Genomic DNA, 18,123 nt, shown 5'->3' with positions numbered 1-18,123 from the left:
TTTAATAGTTACTCCTTGGATAACCCTCGATCCATGTTTCCATTAAGTAGCAATATCTTTAAATTATCTGGTTTCATTTATAATGAGAATGACAATGTTGATATGTCTGCTCTCTTCTTAAGGTCTACTCATTGGTCAAAGACTTCATATTTAGAAGCTCAGCCACTAAATTAGTGATATGTACATCATTTACAAATGGTGAAATTTTAACATCCTTTTTTAGCTACTATTACTCTTAAGAAAGTAATAGGGGGCTTCATGGAATGAAGACTCTGTTATGTTTTCTTTTAATTTTTTCCCTTGATTTACATGACCCAAATTTTCATCTTAAAGTTAGGCTAAGAAAAGCTGTCACAAGTTGCATTCTTCTGGCATTGATGTGGAGAATTTAGCCACAATGTGGAACCACAGAAGTCCATATTCAATAATATGTTGTTGGAAACTTCTAATATTAATAGAAACAAATTGTTAGAATGGTATAGACTAAACTATCTGCAGACTCATTGAAGTTTATTGCATCCTAAAGAAAAAGATTGGAGGGGGGTAGCATACATGCTGAACTCTTCTTTTTAACTTTCTGACTTTATTATATTGTACAGTTTTTTCCTAAAGTGATTGCATTCTCTACAAAAGCCATTCTGTTAGCTTCTTCTTAAAGCCACTATGATAAAAATCTTATAATAGATTTTAAACCTTAGGGAAAACAAAAAATCTTAAAATTTGTTGTAAAATCTAAGTCCAAAGAAAAGCTTTTAACACCTTATGGAAAACATTCCCTTATTTGGGTTCTTTTCCTGAAACTCTTAACAGCTTCTATGCAGGAACAATGAGTTGTTCTATTCTAAAACTAAATTTGATCTCTCTAAGCATCAAAGAGAGATGTATTTCACATTTTCAAAATTCCTCTGCATACTGTCAATTCTCCTGTTCTATCTGTCCAGTACCATCCTGTCCTTGCTGTCATGTAACAAATACCAAAAAATGAACCCTTCTCTACAGAAATAAGAAATCTTACCTTTTTTCATAAGAGAACATTTCTAAAATAACAGTTATTTCTAAAATAGAAAAGATCTTTGAGTGGTAAAGAAGACTTTTCATCAAATAGCACTTCTATGCTGTACCATGTTTCAGTATTCTAGGTAAATAGTTCTAATTTTGACATCTATTTAAATTGGCATTCTTTTCTTAAGAGAAGTTCTTATAAAAGCAAAGCCATATCATCTATTATATTTCTATTTTCTTCCAATTGGCCAAGGACTATGATTATGTTTAAGGATGCAAGAATATATTATTATTGCATCATAGAGTCATAGGATTTAGAAATAGAAGTTACCCCAGAGATCATATAGTCTAAAAGATTCATAAGCATTACTGTATTTCTAACGGTTCCCCTTGGCAATTAGGTGACACCTATGCAAGTCTTCAGAGTAATGTTTTTAAATTCACAAAATAAAAATACATACTCTTACAAAAGAAACCAATTATTTTCAAATACAGTTAACAAAATATTGAAACTTCCAATGATAGACCTTCCTACCCAAGGTCTTTCCATGAACATTAGGGACCTCTATTCTGCTCCTCTTTTTTATTTTCTCATTTTTTAGACAAAGAAAATTTCTCTCATTTTATAGACAAAGAAAATGCAGCAAAATCATAGAGTTCATGTGACTTGTTTCTGATTCAAACAATGTGACAGAAACAGTTTGTGAAGAGTTCAAGGCTGTTTGTTAACCTATCTTTCTTGTTTTGTTTTGTTTTGTTTTTTTTTAACATTGTCAAGGCTCTGATTCCTTGGGTTGGAGGGAAAAATATTAGATGATCTTTGAAATTAGGATATTTTCATCTTATATTCATTTATAATGTTCTCTTCTCCAAAAAGTCTTTTAAATAATATGAATTAAGGACTTTAATGCAGTCATTGTCTTTAATCCTATGAAATATATCTTTATGTATTTGAAGTATTTATTGTTTATGATAGAAATTTGAAATGATAAAAAGTTGTTAATCTTTTTACAACTTGGCACAGTCGTAGGTGGGTAAGAAAAGAAAGAAGGAAACAAGCACATATTAAGTATCTAAAAATGCAACATCATTACAAATATTTTCTCATTTGATCTTCAAAATAACCCTGAGAAGGTTATTATCTCTGTATTACAAATAAGGAATTAAGAGTCAGAGATTAGGTAACTTGCCCAAAACTAATCCATCTAAACCCAGATTTGAGTTCATATCCTGTTCACTTCAAAGTTGGTGCTCAATGTACTGTGCCATCTACCTGCAAATGCATGTATCCATTTTTCCAGAGGATGAAGTTTACTGTTCAATGTCTATCTGGGTTGGCAGCATTGTCAACCTTCTCCTAAGATAACTTCAGGATAAGATTACAAGAGTTATTTTAGTCATATATCTGTTATCAAAAATGTTAGCATCATATTTAATATAGTAAAAAGGTGAATGAATACTTCTCCATCAAATTAAAGTTTTGTTTTTCATGATACAGGTTCCATGTAAGGCCAATATATGAAAAAGTCCAATTTGAATATCTGAGCAATGAACTTTGAAAATTGTTTTGATAATTTTTGTTAGTATGTTAACTTCACTTCTTAGTATCACCTGCTACTCTCCTCTTGACAGCAAACCAGAAAGTTTTTAAAAATCACTTTAGCAAAAATAACACTTTAAACAATAATATATGTAGTGTTCCACACTCATCTTCCCCCCTTACTCTTATCCTGAAAGGAGAAAAATACATTGTCTCATCTCTTCTTTAGGGATAAATTTAGTAATTGTAATCAATACAGAATAATAGTATGATAATATTGTGGAGTTTGTTTCCTTTTGTTGTAGAGGTCATTGTCTACATTGTTTTCATAGCTCACTTACCTTTATATAAATTCATATAAATATTCCTATTCCTGAGTTACTTTTAAGAATAGTATTGTTAAGCACCTATAAAAGAAAATGGGAACTCATAATTGAGCCCTGCAACAATTTTTCCATGTCCTGTTCATTAAGATTACCTAGAAGCAACAGAATTGAAAACACTTATTAGAGCGAGTACAAGGGATAATATTGTAAAAAATTACCCTGGCATGGATTCTGTCAATACAAAGTTATTATTAAATAAAATAAAATTTAAATTTAAAAAAAAAAAAGAAAACACTTATTAGATATAAAAACTATTAAAGTTGTTATTAAGGAAAGAGTAGCCCAAAATGCATTAGTCTTTATTTTTACCATAATTCCATTTTTTTCCTTCAATTTTATCTCATTTGGATCTTTGCCTGATTTTGGAACTTGAGCATAAGGTTACACTATTCAGCAGAAATATCTCAGGAACCACTCAGGGAATCCGTTCAAAGGTTTTGCTGATACTGCCAAGGGTTGATGCTTGGAGAAGCAAGTTCTCATTCCAAAATTTCCTTTTGCTTAGAAAGTCTCCTCTCAAAATTTGAAAAAGTTTTAAATTTTTTGCATCTTATTTTTACATGTTTAACTTCAGGGGATTTTTTCACTAAAAAGAGCTTAAGATTAATTCTTCTGTTTGCATCAGATTTGTCTACCCATGGCAGTGTTTGTGAATCTTAAAAAAAATTGCCACTATCTGGGCCATTATTTAATATAATATTTAATATATAAAATATGGTCATTCTAATGAAGGTACAGTTTATATTTTACTGCTTTTATAATATATAATAACTTTCCATTATAGGAAAAAATAATCTTTTTTTTTCTTTAAGGAATCACCTTGCTAAATGGAATTCTTAATATTTCCTGAAAGTTTTTTTGTACAGTACAACCATTTTGCTAACTTTATTGATTTTTTTTACTCGTATTAATCATTCTGCAAAACTCCTTATAATATTTTATAATGATTGAAATTCACGGTACTTGTTACTTGTGGAAATTTATCTGATAAGCATTCTTAACTTTCCCCTTGTTAACTTAGCAAAAGTTTGAATAAAAAATCTACATTAAAATCAGATATATCTGCCGATTTTAAAATATTTATTTTTCTTAAATACAAACATGTCACTGCACAATTAAGACTCTAAGACAGAAAAAAAAAACAAAAATACCTTTGGACTTCATCTCTATCAAAGATTATCCTTATTCATGTCAGATGTTCTTTTTATTATCTCTCAAAAATCATTAAGAAGGAAATGCAATAAAATATATTTATATAAGAGTTAGATGAGACATATACTACAGCAGTAGAAAAATTGTACACTGATTTCATTATTCTTCATATTTTGGAGCAAAGCAACTAGAAAAAAAAAAAAAGAAGAAGAAGAAGAAGAAGAAGACCAGATCCAGCCAAGAAAGGCTATTATATTCTAGCCTTAGAGTACAGAAAACCTAAATTAAAATCCTGCCTCAGATATTTACTAACTTTGTTCCTCTGGGAATTTCACTTAATCTCTCTGTATGTTTCAGGGTTTTTAATCTATAAAACAAGGGGTTAGATTCAGTGCCCTCTATGATTCCCTTCTACTTCTAAAACTCTGAACCTATAAAGTTAACATAACTTCTTTCACCCATCCCAATATTGTAGTTACACAATTTCTATAGCATATATCATATTATGTTTCCAATTGGAGTTTTCTTGGCAAAGATATTAAAGTGGTTTATCATTTGCTTCTTCACCTTATTTTACAGATGAGGAAACTGAGGCAAATGGGGTCAAGTGACTTATCCAAGGTCACATAGCTAGTAAATGTCTGAGATCAGATTTGAACTCAGGAAGAGGAGTCTTCTTGACTTCAGACCTGACACTCTATCTATTGTTACCTTCTTACTATCCCCATGAAACATTACAACACACAATCTATCAAAAATAGTTTTTACATTAGAAACATTCTCATCTCTGTTTCTTTTCCATTCCTACAAAATGCAATTATTCACAAAAGAATTCAATCATGTGCAAATAGAGACTTCTTATTAAGAGCAAATAGGTACCAATGTCCATGCCAAGTGAAAGGCTGTTCATAAACATGGCATGCTATCTAGTATATCAAGAGACAGTCATGAAAAATTATATTTGGAGCTCTATGCTTCATCCATAAAATGATAAATTAGATATACAAGGGATAAAAACAATATTTATTTTGCTTCTCCATTGCACTGGGAGATGGATTTAATGCCATTGAGCTTCTATCCTTTGAACAGACAATTTTACTACTGCTCATGGAAGCTGATAATGCCACAAAGTGATGTTGCCTCTACTTAATGTGCCTATCTGTCCAAATATAATGAATCCTGTATCAAAGCTGTCACTCTCAAATAATGAAACTGATACACTCTTACAGAGCCAACTGACTTTCTATTTGTACTTTTAAAAAAAAATTGGCTTGAAGAAGATGAAAGTCTGTTAGTTCAAGTGCAAGTATAAAATCAACTTTATATAGCCTGGTCATGGACTGTTACTAAGATGAAATTCTCACATGAATAGCCTTATTATAATGCTGAACTTGATTGGCAATTTTTTGTTGTTATTTTGGGAGGTTTTTTTTTTTTTAATGACTTCTAATGGAAAGATAGGCATTTCCTTGATGTTAAGATTTAGCACTCAGCTTAACATATAAATGTTAAAAAGTTTAGGTTTTATTATAATCTAAAGAAAAATAAGCTTTTTAATTACTCGTATTTTGCCTGTTCAAGAAAATTGCTGAAATGCTTGAAATTGCATATGACAGTAAAATACTTTTTTTCTTTAATAATTGGCATATATTAATACTTCAACTTTTTCTTAATGATCAGTCAATATTTGTCCTAAATTTTCTTACTAATGAAATACTCAAAATTGAGAATTTTTGAATGGTTTAAGTATGGAATTATTAGTAGAAATGTTTTGCTGGGTAATTTCTCATGTCCTTCCAGAGACAAAATTTAGAGACTTTACATAATAAAGATGTCCTGAAGGTGTTTTGGTAATTGTATCTGAATGATTTTTTAAATATTCACATTTATTGATTGTTAATAAATTCAAGCAAATGGCATGTATTTGTTTTGTTCTGGCCTAATCAAAATGGTGACATGATTATTTTGTCTTTCCTAGAAACATAAATAAGACTATGGATTTTTCTAAGTAAATCACTATGTCAATAGAAATAACATACTTGCTTGTCATTCATTTTTGTTATGCTAATTCTTCTGAATTTTAAATTCCATAAAAACTATATGAAAGAAAATAAATAGAATCATTTTAACTCTGTGAGTTGTTTGATGCTTAAGATTTCATTGCCACACATGGAGCCACAGCAAACTTCTGTGAGTGGTTCAATCATCTTTTAATTTGCTTCTTTGCTTCCCATAAAACCTAAACCAAACAAATCTTTTTTTGTGTGAACTTAAAAATCATCTCTGTTTCTAATTATATCTAAAAAATATAGATAATTGTGTATTAATACCATTAATTCTATTAGAGGCATGGTACATAACAATGGATAAATAGTCCATCATGTATTTAGAGTCTTAGAAGTCTGTTAAAGGAAGAATGTGAGAAGTTTCAAGGAAATTTTATAATGACATTTTGCCTCACATTTTTTCTTTCACAGTGGGATGGCGTAGGACCTCTACCCGACTGTGCAGAACCACCAAAAGGAATCCAGATGCTATGGCACCCTTCAATAGTCAAACCCTACCTCACTCTTCTTTCTGAGTGTTCAAACCCAGACACTCTAGAAGGTGCAGCAGGTGCCCTGCAGAATTTGGCTGCAGGTAGCTGGAAGGTATGACCTTTTACTTACAAGAAAATGTCTATATTTGTAACTAATATGTAGGGAAAAAATCTATATGTTAGAAATGTAGTAGCAATTTCACCAAATGAATATCATTCAATCATTAAAGAAAAAACTATTTTGAAAGGGCAATTGAATTTGATTTTTAAACTTGAACAAATTTATCTTAAGTATTTCTCTTAAGAGTATATAAATTAGGGAGTAAGGGATAGAATTTGGAACTCAAACTTTAAAAAAATTTTTTTTAAATTTAACTTGTAATTGGGGAAAATGAAATCTTATACATATATATTAAAGTATCTATTAAATTGTTCAGAAATGCTTGAAGATAGGTAGTATATGAGAACTAGTACAGTATGTTAAATATAGTGATAGAAAATTAACACAATTTGTTTTACTTTCATTTTTGTAGTTATACTACCAACAATTCACCTTTCTAAGCAACCATAACGTCAACATTTTGGGAATATTGTTCATTATTGTCAAAGGAGGGAGCACTTGAATTTACATTTTATTATTTGCCATGTCCTTTTGTAAGCATTATCTCATTTTCCCTTTACTATAATTCTTTGGTGTAGATACTACAGGTTTTATGAATTCCAATTTACAGATGAGAAAACTGAGGCTGAGAGGATTGAGTAATTTTTCTATGGTCACCTGGTTCATAAGAGTCAACAGGCACTTCCTGTCTCTGGGCTTAACTCTATTAGTAATGAATCTGTATTTGATCTTATCTCCATTGTGTCTCTTCTAGAAGGAAATTAATATAGTTTGTTTTAAAATAATGATAGTTGAAAGGTCAAGTGAACAACATTCATTAGACATTTACTATGTGCCAGTAACTATGCTAAGTGCTGGACTTAAAAATAAGTGTGTCTTTATTTCCTTAAACAATGCAGATTACAATTCGTCTCTTCCCTTTCAACCTTTATGACACTCGTATTATCTTTGTCATCTCATGTATTTGATGAAATTATCTTATGGCCTCACTTCTCCTAACTCTAAAATGAAAATAATGGAATAAATGACCTTTAAAGCTTCTAATAGCTCTTAATAGATATGGAAATCATATGTACATATATGTATGTATATATACATGTCTGCCACTAAAAAATTACCTTAGTGAAAGATAATTAATAAAGGTGATATAGTAATTAAGTAATCTAAAAAAAAATTAAGTAACACAAGGAAACATTTTTTAAAAGGGAAGAAGTTTGCCTTATTTCCCTAGGACTTGAAGTATCCACAAATTGTCTTTTGCCTAGAAAAACATTTATCATTTAAATATACATCTATACTTCAACTTAGTAGCCCAATACCACAGTCATAAAAGGTGTCTACTATCTTTCCCTTCACCCACTGCAAGCTGGGCCATTGCCAGTCATCTTAATTTCTGTTTTTCCATTGAACTTTGATGACTATGGAAGAGACAGTGAGGCTGATGACTTTGAGCAGTTCTGCCTCATTTAAATCCAATTCATGTGCAAGACATCGCCTTTATGATGTCATTGATCTCCTTCAAGAATAAAGAATGAAGAACAACTGTTGCTTTCCTTTCAGTTTTTCCCTCAGCTTTATTTTCTCTTTACTTTTAAAAAAGAAAAATAACTTCCCAAGGGATCCTATTGTATTGCCACTTTATTTTATGATCATAGTTATTTTCCTTCTCCATACTTACTTCTGTAATTCAGCTTTCCTGGTGACAGCCTACCTATTGAGGGGTTGATCAGCTTGACTCAGAGGCTTGGACCAGAAAATAAGTCTTACTGAGACTGATGTACCATTTTATTATAATCTGGACAACTTCCAATTCCTGAGTTCTTTAGAAGTAAAAATGACACATCTCTTATCTACCTGAGTTCAGGACATCCATGTTATAGATTCCATATTTAGAAACTTAGAATGATAAAATGAGCTAAAATTCACCTGTAATTATTATGTAGAAAAAATATCTTGATGAAGTGTATCATCAGACAAGGAGATAGATCTTTATTTATTCAACTGTTCTAAATAGTTAAGTTCTAGCTTACTGGGACGCCTATCAAAATTATTTCAATTCATAGTTCACACTATCTCTGTTAAAAATCACTTGGTTTTCCTTAGTATAGCTTACTTGAAATATTTGGGAATTCATTTGTGTTTTGAAATATCATTTCTCCTGAAAATGTACATGTGCAAACCATATTAGGCTTTCAATTAATCAAGTTTCCCATTTGTTCCTTAACATAATATCTTTTTTTCCTTTTTCTCTAGTCCAAAAAAAGCTTTGACCTTAATAGAACTAGCAATAATAGAGTACCAGAGAGGAAAATTAAAGAAATGGACATTAATATAACTAGAGTCTGTTTTCAAGGAAATGCCAGCATTACTTAATTTTAAATATCCTACTGTCAACATCTCTCCTATTTTGTTTCACTGTGGAACCATTTTAAGACTGAAAATTTATGGCAATTCACATCAATAGTCTGCAAGAATTAAAAATTAATATATGGAATAAATTATCCCCATTGGTGATTTTTTATTTTTAAAATGGGCAAAGAGTCTTGTGGTCTTGCTTTTAAGCAAGAAGAGTCAATAGTTGATTCTTGATATTAAAAAAGAGACTAATAAACAGACAAATGAATTCCATGGATGATCGTCCTAACTAGACCAGGGTCATCACAATATAAATGTTCATTTTTTTGTTGTTTTGTTCACAATATTGTTCCTTTTTCAAATGGTTAAGAATAGGATACATTTTTCTACTTCCTGCTTTGAATGTCTAGAACATAACAAGGTATCAGTTACTAGCTGACATTAAGGAGACTCCTATCACAATTGCTAATATCGCCATATTATAGATAAGAAACTGGAGCCCAGATGAGGTGACTTGTCTAAGGTCACACAATAAATTCTCATTTAGGTTACTCAACCCAGAGCTCCTCAAAATGTGTTTTTATAATAAAAGAAGTAATTTAATTTATTTGTTGTCTTTTTTTATGTGATCTTTATTATGACCAGGACCAAAAGTTTATCTCTCAGTTTAAAATCACAAAGTGTTGCATGCTGGTATCACTTTACAAATATTCTTATCTGAAGACTTTTATTACATGATAGTAGATTACATATTATAGTTTAACCAAAAAGAAACATCTTCATAACATTATTGTGCATTTTAAAATTTTTTAGCTTTTAAGTAGCAATAACAGGCTATGAATATGATAGAAAGATGATGGCATTATGATAGGGAAAATGGTAAAAATTTTCTGTTTATAGCTGATATGAATTTCAGTCCTATTCATCTTTCCTTCACTTGTACTTATTTTCTGTTTATCTCAGTATTATACCAACAATATGATATTTATAGATGTGCAATATAATTTGGCTAACCTTGAATAAAGATGATTTAAACTATGATCTATTGGTTGTACTTTATTGTATTTACAACCTAATTTGTAAATTAAATTTATATTAAATTGTAAATAAATTAAACCCAAAATTAAGAGAAACATATCTGTTTTACCCATGTAGGAGATAGTAAAAAAGAACCTTGTAAGAGCATAAGTCTTAGATATCTACATATAATGAGATTTCTCCTCCCCCCCCCCCATATATGTTTATAAGTCTATTTTAATCAGTGACTTTTTCCTTTTATGGTATGATACGTTCAATAAATATTTAAATTTTGATGTATTAACAATACATGATGGAGTATCATTGTACATATAATTTTCAAAACTATAATGAAATCTTTGATATTTCTATTTTTTTTCTTTTTGGCCAAATTAGCAAGGTTTGACTAATAATGATCCTGAGAGGGGGAAATAAAAAAACACTTAAAATGAAAATAAGGGGAAAAAAGCCTAATCTAATAGAAATAACCATAGCCTGTGACTTAAATACTGGGTTCCTTTTAGTTTTGTAATCCATGTGACTTGAAAGTATAGAGTACTAGAGTCAGGAAATCTGAGTTCAAATCAAGCCTCAGGCACTCACTGTGTGACATAATAAATCACTTAAACATTCCCTGTCTCAGTTTCCTCATCTGTAAAAGGGTAGTAATAGCACCTACCTTCTAGGGTTGCTGTAAGGATCAAATGAGATACAATTATATACTCTGTAAACCTTACATGCTATATAAATTTTAAATAATTTTTAAAGTAATTATTTCAATAACTCTATGGACTTTGTCCAGCCTCCATTTGGGAAGAGTGATTTCTAATATTCCTTCCAACCGTAAATCCTTTAAGATAAAATGAGGTTACTAGATGTAAAATATTCTGTGTCCCAAAATGTTCTATAGAAATTTAAGCTACCACTGTCTTTATTATTACTCATAAAAACTACCATTTATGTATGGCAGAAAAAATAACTGCAGATTTGGGAGAACCATCTCTATTTAAATATTCTTGAAATATTTCAATTTATTGAGGGAAATTTTGACCTAATTGAAGTTTGGAGAATGGACAGATAGTTCTTGGTTTTCAAAGTGTTGTTTATTTCTATTTTCTAGCTCTCCAGAGCTGACTGATATGATTAACAGACTTCCCTAAATCCCCAGCTAAAAGTGGTGTGACTAGCTAATTTTGATGCTATGATAGTGACTGAGTCACCATGACAAGTCTTTAGGATTTTCTAAGTCAGTTCTGAGTCTTTCATCAGCATGTCAGAAAAGGAAGTCTATTCAGAGTTAAAACCCTGTTGTTTTTATTTTATACTGAATGCATTTTTGTGGGATTTTTAAAAATCTTATTTTAAAATGTAGAGTTTTTAGTGTCAGCCAGTAGATTTTTTTTCCAAGGCAAATATTAAGCTAGAAATGATGGTATTGCTTTTATAGCTGCTTCATTAGTACCTTCTGTTCACAGCTGGCAGATGTTACACCACAGGTCAGAGGCTGCATTTTGTTGAGAGCCATCTCAAATATTTGGAGGAGGTCCAGAATGAGAAGCAGAGGGTCACTGATACCTACCTTGATAACAAATTCTCATCTTTTAACAAAACAGTCACATATCCTTGTCACCAGGAAAACTCTAGAGAGACTGAAGTAGAACTTCCTATAGCTCAGTAGACAGTACATTTGACAGTGTCATATTTAGCTAATAAAAGGACATTTATAAATGTCAAATTCATGTATTTTGTGACTCCTCTAATATTCTACAGCTTTCAAAATAAAGAATCTTTCTACTTTCAAGAAAGGTCATTTTTCTAGGACATGTTTTTTAATTGAAAGTTACTGATCCTTAAGATTGTTTGGGGGCTTTTTATCTAGTGAATGTGCCTTCAAAATTACTTTTGCAGGGAAGTAACTATTGGGTGGGGAGGAAGATATAGCTAATAAGAGCTTACCTCAAAGCAAATGTAGGCCATTTTGCAAAAAAATCTTCTTGTTTAGGAAGCCTATATTTTCATCATTGCTTTAGTATATTTCATGATGCTTAGAAATGTCAGTTCTATTAACCTGATGAAAAAACCTGAAAGAGTAATTGTTGTCTTTGATGAAATCCCAAATGTTCTTTGGTTCATCATATTAACTTTTTATTGTAAGTTACTCAGTATACAACTCTCACCATATTAAAATCTTTTTTCTCCCCAGTAGATAGCACTTGCTTTATGACATGAACTTGCTTTATGAACTTAAGGAATTAGTGAATTGTCATAAATTCAATTCAACAGCAACACTTGAAGGATTAAAAGAGAAAAGTTCTTCTTATTAGCTTAATGTGGGGAGAGAGTGCCAGATTCGAAGGCAACAGAAATCTGTAGTTGAAATCTTGCCTCAGACACTAACTGTGAAATGATTGGCAAACCACTTAACTTACTGGAAGCCTCAATTAACTCATCTACAAATGAGGATACTTGCAATTATAATACCTTCCTCTTTAAACTCAAATGAGATATTGTATGCAACACAAGTTGTAAACTTCTGAGTAGACTATATATGCCAGTTATTATTATTATTATTAGTTCTGTTAATTATTTCTCTCAGTTAAAATTTAATCTTGAACCTGTGATAATGCCCAACAGTGATTAGCAGCTTGGCAATTTTTATTATCAGTGTTTTTGTTGTTTTTAATATACCCTAATGAAGATTATCACCATCATGAACTAAATTTAAAAAAAAAAAAAGACTCAGAACAGGAATTGCTTATTAATTTGCTGTTGATTATTGAGCATTAACAAATTTCAAACCAACTAATTATATGTTCCAGTAGACACTGGGGGTCTCTTCCACTGTTGAGCAAGATTAGGATATGTAAGTTTTTTATGGCAGCATTCCCTCCTATCTTAATGACCAATAAAGTTGTTATAAAACAGCAATAGTTGTTCTTGAGAGAAAATGTCTTGAAAGAGATCTAAGGATAGAAGAAAAACAAAATCTTAAAAATAGTTTGAAAGCAATGAAAACATTGCCCAAGTATCAAATTTTAGGGACTACCATTTCTAGACTTGTAACAGTTTTAAATTTTTAGTACTTCACTATTGGTTATTTTTTTCCTATTTTTTGGACTTTTATTTTGTAGCTAATTTTGAATTTTATTCTAGATTTTTCTTAATATTCAGAGCATTATTGAAAGATCAGTTTCTCTTTATTTGTTTTACAAAAAACCAAAAAAACCAAATTAATACCCTTTTTTTTTTTGAGGGACAAAAAGTCCACTGTAATATAATGAAGACTGGGCTTGGATTCAGGCAAGATCTTGGTTCAAATACTTATTCTTATACTTTTTACATATATAATCATGGACAAACCACTTAATTAAGTGAACTGATACCAAAATTTATCTACAATAAATAAAAATTCTAGTATATATCTTTTGATCAGGATAAACTACACCTGTATGACTACAATGGCGAGAAGAATGATAAGATTCATTGTCATCCTAAAACATGTTAGGATTCTCAAATCATTCTGAATTATCAAATAAAGATTAAGTGATAGATTCCTTGAGCCCTATGTGTGATTAATAAGGTACCTTAGAGATTGTCAAGTCCAATTCTGTAATTTTTATAGGTGAAGTAATCAATTTAAAGCATCTCCAAATTTACTCTAAAAGTCAATATTGGGACAGCGTTTTATAGGAAATCACTTTAATAGACCTTTCATTAACAATTTACCTTTTAAGCAAGAATCTCTTGTACTTTAATGTAAACACCCCATCAATAAACTAGCTTATATTTTAACAATCTCATTCTAACGTTAAAATAATATAAAAGTTTAGTATAATTTTTAAAATGTTTTATTAATTAAAAATCACTATGAATAGAACTATTAATAATATAGTGTTACTGTATCAGTAATAACAGTATATAGATCACAATCTTCATTTTAGTTTGAATTGTAGTTCAGTATTTTGAATTTCAGTTATTTTGAAGAGGGAAAAGTCAATTCAATTTCCTTTCTAACATTTCTCCTGGGAGAGAAGTCTGTCTTAACAAAGATGACTAAGGAAGATAAAGATATTTGGGAAAAAATGTTGATATAAATTAAGCTTCTTTCAAGATAAAGGCAGTGGGGAAATGAGATAATTGTTATTAATTATTATAGCATTTATTATAGCACTTTAAGGTTTGCAAAATACTTTACAAATATTATCTCATTTTAGTCTCACAATAATACTGAGAGGTAAATGCTATTAATATCCTCACTTTATATTAAGAAAATTGAGGTTGAGTGAGATCAGGTTACCTAGGGTTATACAACTTGTAAATATCTGAGACTGGATTAGAATTCAGGATTTCCTAACTCCTTGTCCAATATTCTATCTACTACATCACCCAACTACTTACATAAATATATAATATTAATATTGTATATTTTAATATAGTGACTTTTCACTTCTGCGACATAAAAGAAAATGGCCTAGATTAAAGAGGATAAAAATTTATGTATTACAAAATGTTTTTGTTGAACTTTTGAATATTCACCAAAGACCTTGCATGCAAACTCTTCTGAATATGTTTGTTGATGTATTAAACAAGTACTAGAGTGATTTATCATTGTAGACTAAAAAAGACTCAACAATTAAAAAAAATCTTTTCTATTCTTTATAAAGAAGGATTCCGTACACATAAAGAAAAAGAGCATTGAATAGTAACCAACAAAACCATTTATTTATTCAACAACATTCATTAAGTGCTTTATAGATATTAATTTCTATGCTAGGCAATAAAAAAAAAGTTTTAAAAAGATGTTATCTCTGCCATCCAGTAGCTTAAGTCTAGATGATAATACAAATAAACAAAGTTGGAGGGAAGTGATGAAATCTGGATTGGAAATTTTGAGTTTGAAGTGCCTTTAATACATCTATGTAAAGACAGCCCCAGGTAATTAGAAATATGAAACCATTGGCAAGAGGAAAGATCAAGATTGGAGATACATTGACTACATGGTCATGTGCATTATAGCAATGCATAAATAAGTCCACCAGGAAGAAATATAAAAAGGAAGAGAAGAGGGCTGTGGACAGTCTTACAAGGCTCTCAGTTAGTGGATAAAACTCATGGCATCCAAAATACAAAATGGATTGAATTTAAAAGGGAATAAAGGCCATGGTTCTCACCTCCCTATTTTCTATGATCTCCACCAGGATCATAAAAAGTAGCTGCATATTTTTATCTTTGAGAAAAATGACATATGATATTGCATGTTTCCATTCATTTTTGTTATTTATGTCCTAACTCCTTCTAAAAGGGATTCAAGAAAGTTTATTAGTATGACCAGTACCAAAGATATAACTCTGATTTCTGTTCTTCCCCCTTTTCTAGCATGATTCTATACCTTTAATTTTAAGGAAGAATTCAATTTTGATCCTTAATCAGTTAATTAAATATTTTTAAAATGCCTACTGTGTGCCAGGCCCTCTGTGAAACACTGGAAATATAAGTAAAATGAATGAAACTATCCCTACTCAAAAGGTGCAGACTTTAAAGTCTGAAATCGAACTTCTAGCTCTTCCCTCTTTTCAGTATGAAGCTTTCCTCATGGTAATGAGGTCTAGGAAACAGGGAGTTTGAGCCCTAGCTAAGAGCGGCCCCAGGCTTCCTTGAGAAAATGATGTGAAATAATATGGATGCATTGCCTAAGTCCAGAATGATGAGTGTGTGTCTGTCATTACTGATATAGGATGGGATGAAGTTTTTTTTTCTTTTTTTTTAAATCTCGTATTTCATGCAGGGCTGTGAGGAGGATGTGGCAGGCATGGTTCATGCCCTACGTACACTGCCAGAGGGGGCACCCTGCCTGCCACAGGTGAGAGCCAGCTGGGGGGAAGGGGAAAGTAAAAAGTCCTTGTTAAGTTGCTTTTTGTATGAGGCCTAGGAGACAGAAGGTATAAAAAAGCAGAACCTGCCACTCCAAAAGAAATGATTGCCACAAACTAAAAAATTCTCCTTTGCCACCAATCTAATTTCATGGGTAGCATTCTCTAATTATAGAATGTAAGCCTAATTTTATTAAGTGGTACATTTTAATTTATTTATTATATTACTGATCCATCTTATATACCCTCCCACACAAATACTTTATTTACCTTGTCTATAAAGGGGTGGGTATTATTGATTTTTATTAAAACAACTGTGATGGCTTTGCCATCCTAATATCTCCAATTTAGAGTGGGATCAGGAAAGGATCCCTGTATTTAGAATCAAATAACCAGAGTTCAAATTCCCAGCACTTAATCACTATATAAATTTGGACAATCATTCAATAAGTATTTGCTAAGTATCTACCATAACCAAGCACTATACTAAATGCTGGGAATGCAAAGGCAAACATGAACCTCAAGAAGCTTACATACTTCTTCAGGCCCCAGTTTTTTACCCATAAAATGAGTGATTACAGTGGATGATTTCCAAGGCCCATTCCAGCTCTAACTCTATGTTCTCATGAATTTGTTAAATATTTATAAAAAGGATTCCACTATGTCACATAAGGGGCCAAAGCTAGCTTTTATATATTTCTTCATATAAAAATTTTACAAAATTATGATGTTGGAGCTATTGATCTCAGGGTACAAAGAATAAAGCAAAACCTATACTCCTGATTTATAGTTCCTGACTTACTCATCACTTGCTCTCTTTCTTCTTTCCCTTTCTTAATTTATTTTTTGAGTATTTTCCCAATCAACTGTCTCCTAGAATTCAATTCTGCAAGTATTTTTCAGGAAACATCCCCTCTTCCCTTCTTAAATGTACTCTCCATTCAAACTTATTCTCAGTCTTCCCTTCCTCAGAGCTCTTTTTTCATCTTTTTAAAAAATTTCCCTTCGTTTTACAGTTTCCCCAGTCCACCTTCCCTTTATATATGCTTACATTTTAAAGCACTGAAAATAACTTATTTATTTAATAAACCCACAAACTCAAAAAAAAAAAAAAATGGAAACAGTGGCATGGAAAAAGTGAAGCATAATTGAAAACCATATTTTATGTTTTTATTTTTGGAGGACAGAAATGTTCAGTAATGTTCTTTAAGTATTAAGTATAATCTTTACTTCTTTATGTAATAATCTGAGGGAAATCACAACAGTATCATAATATTTATAAACAGCATTCTCTCTCTCTTTTTTTTTCCTTTCTCTCTCTCTCTCTTTCCTCTCCTCTCTCTCTCTCTCTCTCCCTCTCTCTCCATCTCTTTTAACAGTGGTCAGTGTATATTCGTGCTGCTGTCCGAAAAGAAAAAGGTCTGCCAATCCTAGTGGAGCTGCTGCGAATAGACAATGATCGGGTGGTGTGTGCAGTTGCAACAGCTTTACGCAACATGGCCTTAGATGTCAGAAATAAAGAATTAATAGGTATGTTCTCTGTAGTTCATATTTCCTGAAATTTGCAGTGGTAATATTTAGCACGTGTGAATTAAGAAAATGAAGAATGTTCTGTTTTTCCAGTTTTATTTTTTCTTATTATTATTTAAATCATGATTGAAAGTTGATAGGGAGAAAAGAAATCCAATCTACTGCTTTAAAATTTCAGTACAGCTCATTTGAAGTTCGAGAAGATGGCAAAGAACTGGCTAAGGTAGGAAGAAAATCAGAAGGACTAGAAGGGTATGATTTCCCTGAAGCTAAGAAGAAAGAGTTATTCATGAAGGGGTGATTAATAGTATCACACTATGATTCATTTATTTATTTATTTATTGCTGAGGCAATTGGGGTTAGGTGACTTGCCCAGGGTTTCATAACAATTTTTTTTTAAGACAATGCATTTGAAAAATCAAGTCAAAACTCTACCCTACCTTCAGGCCCCAATATAGTTAAAAATAGTATTAAACAACACACCATATGTTTCAAATGAAATTGAACTTTAAAAATTTTTTTAATTTACTTTTGAAGTTCAGATTTATAAAATATAGGAAGTCTATTTGTAGACATTTCTAATCCTTGCTAATTAAACATAGAGTATTCAG

The 18,123-nt window shown here is 31.0% G+C and overlaps 1 protein-coding gene across 4 annotated transcripts in view; it reads left to right on the top strand.

Moving 5' to 3' along the window:
- CTNND2 (catenin delta 2) overlaps positions 1 to 18,123 on the top strand; it is a 1,133,181-nt gene that overhangs the window by 996,389 nt on the left and 118,669 nt on the right. For 3 of the 4 annotated variants that reach the window (XM_051969857.1, XM_051969854.1, XM_051969855.1), the window contains 3 exons: positions 6,558 to 6,731; positions 15,898 to 15,972; positions 17,362 to 17,512. In XM_051969857.1, the coding sequence (XP_051825817.1) occupies positions 6,558 to 6,731; positions 15,898 to 15,972; positions 17,362 to 17,512 (400 nt within the window). The remainder of the gene's footprint in view (positions 1 to 6,557; positions 6,732 to 15,897; positions 15,973 to 17,361; positions 17,513 to 18,123) is intronic. The other variant, XM_051969856.1, reaches the window with a different exon arrangement.

This window comes from Antechinus flavipes, chromosome 1 (assembly GCF_016432865.1).
Source record: "Antechinus flavipes isolate AdamAnt ecotype Samford, QLD, Australia chromosome 1, AdamAnt_v2, whole genome shotgun sequence".
Lineage (NCBI taxonomy): Eukaryota > Metazoa > Chordata > Mammalia > Dasyuromorphia > Dasyuridae > Antechinus > Antechinus flavipes.
The sequence above is the reverse complement of the archived record's forward strand: the minus strand, read 5'-3'. Positions and strand labels throughout refer to the sequence as shown.